Source organism: Plutella xylostella, chromosome 11 (genome assembly GCF_932276165.1).
Source record: "Plutella xylostella chromosome 11, ilPluXylo3.1, whole genome shotgun sequence".
Classification (NCBI taxonomy): Eukaryota; Metazoa; Arthropoda; class Insecta; order Lepidoptera; family Plutellidae; genus Plutella; species Plutella xylostella.
In genome coordinates, this window is record NC_063991.1 from 1342689 (window position 1) to 1350865 (window position 8177).

Sequence of the window (8177 nt, forward strand, 5' to 3'; positions counted from 1 at the left end):
GAAAAAAGACGGAAGGAATCTCGTTAACTAAAAAATGAAGACCAGCAATGGCGGCGACACGAGAGTTTGTGGGTGCGTAGGTGCGACGTGATTGGCGCGCAGCGGCGGACTGACTTACTTTGAGTGTGAATGTGTGTGTGGCGGGCTCGTCGTAACAATCAAACTGTCTTACATTGGGTGCCTCACTTTTTAGTTAGCGAGATGCCCTCCGTCTTTTTTTCTTCTTCCATGATTTAAAACATGTTTATAAATCAAACCGAAAGCCGAAGCAGCAATTTACCCCTCTCTACCTATCAGGGTACATTTTAGAATCTCTACTGTTGGTAGATTAAGGGGGTGGAGACACTAATGCAATGTAAAAGGTACATTTGTACCTCAAAGCGTACACTTAGTTAATGAATGGTGTAAGGTGGGAAGAGACGAGTATTAAAGTTTTAACCCCGGGTGTAAATAGGGGTTATATAAGTTGAAGGTGTCTGCGTATCTGTGTGTATGTGTGTGTGCTAAGTTCATTTCCGGGAGGACCTCTAGCGTTTTTTTAAATTTACTAAGAGACTCTAGGTCCTAGGTATTACTTATGAGGCACTTAATTCTAAAAACTAGAATGACAACAAGCTAAATTGTATTATTTAGCAAAATAATTAAAAAAAATACAGCTGATGGTTTTCTAAAATCCGATAATAAGTTGACATTACAAATCTCAGATTAAATATACGAATAAGATAGTGAGTCGCATAAAAAAAACAAAGCAAGAAACTGTCCGATCAGTATACACATATTTGGAATAAAAGAAAAGACTTTAGTTATGAAAACTACCATTAAGATTTTCGGACTTTATTCTTCTCTTACTTTTGTGAAATGGTGGCGGAGTCATAATTTTACAATGAAAAACTAAATAATATTCTATGCTATTCTATTCCTTATACAGTCGTCCACGCGCGTCCACGACGCCCACGTTCTGCATCCACGCCACAAAGCTCCGCGTCTGCTTGTTCTCCGCCGCCTCCTCGCCCACGCACTGCACGAGCGGCTGCGCGCGCCACGCTGCGACAAACAACAGATAAAGATACGGTTGCCCACAACATATAAAGATACGTGTGCCCATATCAGATAAAGATATGTGTGCCCACAACAGATAAAGAAATGTGTGCCCACAACAGATAGAGATACGTGTGCCGATGCCGACAACAGATAAAGAAACGCGTATCCATATCAGATAAAGATATGTGTGCCCACAACAGATAAAGATACGTGTGCCCACAACAGATAGAGATATGTGTGCCCACATCAGATAAAGATATGTGTGCCCACAACAGATAAAGATACGTGTGCTCAAAACAGATAAAGAAATGTGTGCCCACATCAGATTAAGATACGTGTGCCCACAACAGATAAAGATACATGTCCCCACAACAGATAAAGATACGTGTGCTCAAAACAGATAAAGAAATGTGTGCCCACATCAGATTAAGATACGTGTGCCCACAACAGATAAAGATACATGTCCCCACAACAGATAAAGATACGTGTGCCCACAACAGATAAAGATACGTTTATTTGAGTAATGAAACAGCAACAAAAATATTATATTATAAGTGCTCAATAAAAAGATCCAGTGAGAAAAGCACCAAATTACTTTAAAAAAAAATAATCAATTTACAAAATGCTGCCACCAACCTACCCCAATTTTTTTACTTTATCAAAATTATTACATTTTTCGTTGATAATATTCTGTTGCGCCGCCGCCGTTAAATGTACTTTTCAATATTGCAGACGGCTTCATTAAGCTAGTCTTAAACGTTTAGAAAGAAAGAAAGAAAGAAAGAAGAAAGAAATGGTTTATTCGCCTTCAAGAATACACAACATGGAAAAACACATAACAATACAAATTAGGTAGGTACACAGCTTATACATTAAATAAATAAACAATATTTTATGGTTGGCAATCTCCATGTCGTGCACAGTGATAGCGAAATGGTTCAGACTCAGCATGTGCTACATATATAAGTGTGTATATATATATAGCGCTGATAATTCTGCCAGAACAAGTTTTTAAAGGGTACCTATGTGGCGTATACATAAATTATAAGTAGGTCTATTCTAAGTGCATGCTCCATAATTAGCATATAACATTTTATTAATTTTAACTTATCTTTAAATACGTTGTAATAAATATATAAGAACAAAGAATAAATGTGTCTGTTAAAGTGTGAAATAAATGGTACATAGTGTATAACAGTGCATAAACAAATGCTTTAGGCGTAATTTGGTGGTATTATTAGTGGAACTTTTTAATTGCTTGTGAATGTATAATAAATACCGACTTCATCAGATTATCATGATGGGCAAGGTGGGGGGTAAAAAGAGTGCTGGGAGGAGAAGGAAGTCGTGGCTCCGAAACATTAGGGAATGGACAGGAACAGCCAGTGTTGAAGACCTATTTCACTTGGCAAGAGAAAGAAAAGAGTATGCGGAGCTGACTGCCAACCTCCAATAATGGAGAGGCACTTGAAGAAGAAGTGAGTGTATATTATTATTATCTCTCAATCTCACCTGTGTCTTCTTTGCAAGAGCTCATGTCCAGGTGACAGTGGTTCATGAATACACGTTTTTGGCCAGTCTCGGAAACTGCAAGAAAAAATTATATAAAATTAATTATGTGAATAAAAGGTAGGCAGGTAGGTATAAATTAATGAAACACCCAAATGTACCAAATTTCATTCCAATCCGTTCTGTAGTTTTGGCGTGAAAGCGTAACAGACAGACAGACACAGTTACTTTCGCATTTATAATAATAGTTGGGATTTGTGTGTCTGTCATCAAACTGTTTATAACCTAGGCCTATATGTTAGTTTAAACTCATAGTTTCATTTATCTTTCCACGGTACATCACTAAACACGTATAACACCCAAATGTATGACGACCGAATGGCGTAGTGGTTAGTGACCTGACTACTGAGCCAAAGGTCCCGGGTTCGATTCCCGGCTGGGGCAGATATTTGTTTAAACAGAAATATTTGTTCTCGGGTCTTGGATGTGCCCGTAAAATGGCAATAGGCCCGCCCCCTATTACATTGGGACTAACATAACACTCTGGCGAAAAGTGGGTGCAGTAATGCACCTCTTTACCCCGCAAGGGAGTACATTAGTACAAGGCGTGAGTGCGTGTTTTTTTTTTTGTATCAGGGATTTGATTATACAGGGTGTTGCAAAAGTGCTTTATACTCAGGGACTCATAGGGTCAATCTTAACTAATTTTAATCTACAACATACAGAATTTGAAAAAAAAAATGCTTTTCTACCAATAGGAACTTTTCCCAAAATTTGGTCCTTCGAGCCGGACCCACCAGATGGCTTGGAAGCGTGAACAACTTTTAACAAACTAGAAACTGATTCTTACTTGCACATTCGGGCTCGTACTGGTCTGGACACACGATGGGGCAGATATGAAAACAGAATTGCCCATTTATATCCATGTTCTGAGACCTGAAAACAAAAACAAATCGGAGCTGTATAACGGTTTGTTCTTCTTCTTCTTCTATCGTGTAAAATGCACTAAGCTAGCTTCATCCAGTGTTTTGCTACTCTTATTGCGACATCATTGGCCTTCATCAGGTCTCCTTGACTGCATTTTGGGGCATTAGGACACTCTATGGCTTCCGCAACTGCATAGAGTGCTGGCATTGGCTGGGAGCATATCCCATCGCCTTAAACGGTTTGTTAACATGGTCAAAGGTTTATACAAGCTTAAAATCTCATAATCACCAACACAGGTGTGCAGCCATTATGCAACCGTAAAAAAAGGTCTTAGAAACCTTTTTTTAAAAAACAACGATTAATAACAAAGGTTAATAAAAATGCGAATTGTATTAAAAGCTGTCGAGTAAGTAAGGTGGCAACTCGACTGTCAGATGTTTTCAAGCTGCTCGAAGGCCTAGGCTTAACGACTACTGCTGAAGCAGCAACCTGGACACACGGCTTGACGTGGCACATTTAAGCACTCTTGTACCTTCTCATGATCATCAGCCTATAGCAGTCCACTGCTGGACGGGCCACTCCCAAAGCACGCCACTGGATGCGATCTATAGCTTTCCGCATCCAATCATAACCAGCCACCTTTCGCAAATCGTCAACCCATCTAGCCGGAGGGCGACTTAAGCTTATATACTAACTCGGTGAGCTATGTCGGCGACTTTAGTTCTCTGTCGGATCACTACGTTGCGGATACGATCTTTCAGAGAGAAAGAGAGAGACAGACAGAGAGAGAGAGAGACAGAGAGAGAGAGAGAGAGAGAGAGAGAGAGAGAGAGAGAGAGAGAGAGAGGGAGAGAGAGTACCTTTTAGAAGCCATGAGTCTCCTGGTCTCCAGTGGCGGCAGATCCTGTTTCTTCCTGTAGCTGTAGTTGGTAGACGGTCGGTAGTTCGGTGGGGGTGGCTGGCCGTGTCTGCCGACATGTTCGCAATAGTTCGGTTCCACTATGGTGTACCCTAGAGTTTACGTTTATTTAAAGTCTGTTTTTTAATCTCAGATTTTTACTTAAGTGAAAGATTCTGAAGGTTCTTCAACAGTACGTTCTATTGGCGGGACAATCGATTGTTGATGAACCGTTCAGAATCTGTCAATTTAGTATCTGAGAAAAAATACTTTAGGACGAACTTAAAACGGTTTGACAGTAAAAGAAATGCGGATAGTTAGGTATAAGCTTTGTTTTTTTATGTGACACATCATCTACTTCTTATATTGTTACCCCCTTATTCATAGAAAAGTTACAAGACGTTTTAACTAATAAACTGTTTTGTCCCTCTCTGTCAAATAACAAATAGTTCTTTGTCGGAGAGGGACAAAACAGTTTATTAGTTAAAACGTTCTGTAACTTCTCTATGAATAAGGGGGTTAGTCTAAGGCAGTGTAACAACTTACTATTGCTGTCATGGTTGAGCCCACAGTTGACTTTCCTCAATAAGCATTTACTACGGAATAGTCTGTATTTCACTGAGTTATGGTCCAATTTTGCACCGCACGTCGGATTTAGCTTCTGATGGTCACAATTGAGGTTTTTACAGTTGATACGCTGAAATAAGTTAAGGTTAACGCTTTCATTCTTCAGTAAAGGTTTGATAGTTCGTCGAAAACTATAAAAGTTTACGTTTTCTCGCATACAAAGTGGCGCCTCTAGCGGAAACTGTAATGAAACTTTTGGCAAATAATGTAGGTATGTAGATCACAGGAGAAAACGTAAACTTTTTTCGTTTTCAAAAATTGCAAAACCCGAACTAGACGGTCAGATAACGTCAATCTCACTATTGAATCTTAATAACCTGAAAAAAACGATAAAAACCCCCTACATTCAACACTAAAAGTGGCATAACTTTTGAACGGCTCAACCGATTTTCATAAAACATAGCTAAGTACACACGGGTTAACATTACCTTTGACCCTAAAAAAGCAAAACGAAAATCGGGTCAGCCGATTGCGACATACACTACCACAGATACAGATACACAGACACGTAAATTTATTTTATTTTACATGTTATTTTCTCACCATAAAGGTAGACTGGAAGAAATCGCGTTAAGGCGATAAGTCCGCCTTTGTGTGCATAGTCTGTCAACCTGTAATGATCTGTACCTACTTTGTTGTTTCTATGTGTATGCAATAAAGTGTTTAAATAAAAATGAATAAATAAATAAAGCTTACAACACTTTTTTGTCGAGGGTTAAAAAGAAGTAGATGAACTTACTTTGGGGGCGGCGGTAGTGGAATAATCATTAGCCTCTTCGTGGTTCTCGGCTCTTCTGTTTGACTTCTTTTTCTCCTTTTTGTCCAGTTCATCATAGTTTTTTCCAGCCATGAATACGTTATCTCCATTGGTAGTTGCTGGTGGAAGATATAAATAAATAAATATGTGGGGATTGGGGACATCTCACACACGGCCATCTGACCCCAAGCTAGGCAGAACCTGTGTTATGGGTGTCAGACAGCTGACACCCATACACAAATATATAGATAGATACATACTAAATATAAATATCAACACACAAGACCCGAGTACAAAATATATGTGTCTGTGTATTTATAAACAAATATCTGCCCCAGCCGGGAATCGAACCCAGGACCTTCGGCATAGCAGTCAGGGCCACTAACCACCACACCATTCAGCCGTCAATAACTCGATGAGTTGAAGAAATAGTAAGCTAACTATTGTAATGAATTTAAGACTCATTAATATTTTGGTATAATTGACATAAAATCTCCACTAGCCAATAATAAAAACGAAGATGCCTAGCTTTGTTGCGGCTGCTCTTCGGGTCCTAAGTTAGTGTTCCACCTTCTATTTTTTTTCGGTGGTGACAAAACCAAGAGCTAGACGAGGGTGTAGCACAGTGGTGATATGATTATCCTGTCAGACAAGTTAGCGTCATTCGCTGAAACTACGGATGTATATTATAATGATACTCGTTACGTGCAACTAAAAAAATCAATTCATGCATCATCAGCCTGTACCAGCCCATTGCCACATGTAATCCTATCCCAAAGCATCCTTAATTCGTCACCGTATCTAGCCGGAGGGCGAAAAAAACAATTCACGTTTCATAAAAACAATCAAAGTCATATTTTCACCATCAAAAGCCTTCCTCGCCACGTCCTCCATAGTCCTCCTGCCGTGGAGCAGGTCCTGCATTCTGTCCTCGGACTTCCTCAAGTATTCTTCGTCGTCATTGTTCCGAGGAATGAAGAGGACTGAACCCTGCTCTGGCGCTGGGCTTGTGGGTTGACCTGGGAGTTTAGGAAATATATTAGTTATAACATAACCAACGTTAAGACCCTCGGATATTCAACACTACAGTCGTCGAAATATAATAGGCCCGTTTGGACAAATTTGCTATTTACTCTTGATTTACTTGATGAAATACATAAACAGACACATAATCTGGCTTGTTATTTAACGGCCGAAAGAAAAAAGAACTTTTAAAGCACCAAAAGTTAGGTATAGTGCCACAAACTTATCTGTTCCGGTGAGAGCGAACTAAATTGGTCCATATAATCTATGTCAATATGAAATTCATTAGTACAGTAAGTAATGAGGTATGGACCAATTTAGTTCGCTCTCACCGGAACAGATAAGTTTGTGGCACTATACTTATTGTTTAGATTTTTTGTGATTTAGGTTTGACACCAGCTGTCATCCCATACATTTTGGAGCTGTCCAAACGGGCCTATTATATTTCGACGACTGTAAGTCCCATAATTTTTGAACGGCTAATCCGATTTCGATACAATATGGCTAAGAATGATAACACTTACCATCCATCCCCAAAAAAATATGAAAATCTTAAAATACCTTCACTATTAGGTGTTGAGGATGACTCAATCCTGGTGTCCGATTGGTCAATAAACCTCGGTGCATTGACCAATCGCTCGCTGTCTGAATGTCCTGATCCAAATGTCACTATCACATCACTAGGACCTTCGTCACACTCACAGTCGCCTACGAATAATATTAGAAATATCACAAACATAATTAAATTTAAACTAAAAAAACTGAGATTTTTGGATTTTCACTCGTAACTGTGAGTAGAACCTCGAACCACTAAGAACGTAATGCCTTAAATTTAGCCTTAGATTGACAATATATGAACAAGATGGAATGTCAGTGAAAAATAATTGTCTTGATAAATAATACACACACACACACTCACGCCTTGTACTACTGTACTCCCTTGCGGGGTAGGCAGAGGTGCATTGCTGCACCCACTTTTCGCCAGTGTTATGTTTAGTCCCAATGTAATAGGGGGCGAGCCTATTGCCATTTTACAGGCACATCCAAGACCCGAGAACAAATATCTGTGTTTATACAAATATCTGCCCCAGCCGGGAATCGAACCCGGGACCTTCGGCTCAGTAGTCAGGGTCACTAACCACTACGCCATTCGGCCGTCTTGATAAATAATAACTCCTCACTTCTACTACTGAGATCATATTTTGAATTAGTTCATTACATTTTCACTTGCGTTTCACGGGGAAAGACATCTGATACAAACAAAAAGGGTCCTGTCAGATGTCTTTCCCTGTGAAACAAGGTATTAGGTTGGGTTAAATTCGCACAGTTATTTGACATGTTTTTTGTATGTGACACACCATCTTGTCCGTATGTTGTTAATCTAAGAAGCCGATA

General features: G+C 39.5%; 1 protein-coding gene across 1 annotated transcript; it reads right to left on the reverse strand.

Moving 5' to 3' along the window:
* Positions 1 to 880: 880 nt before the first annotated feature.
* Positions 881 to 7569, reverse strand: LOC105388971. The gene is made up of 8 exons (XM_038116454.2): positions 7344 to 7569; positions 6623 to 6778; positions 5742 to 5878; positions 4922 to 5072; positions 4338 to 4488; positions 3401 to 3486; positions 2554 to 2628; positions 881 to 1044 (listed from the first exon to the last, which is right to left on the reverse strand). The coding sequence occupies exons 1-8, from the start codon at positions 7519 to 7521 to the stop codon at positions 914 to 916; spliced, it is 1065 nt and encodes a 354-aa protein (XP_037972382.2). The 5' UTR covers positions 7522 to 7569; the 3' UTR covers positions 881 to 913.
* Positions 7570 to 8177: the final 608 nt, after the last annotated feature.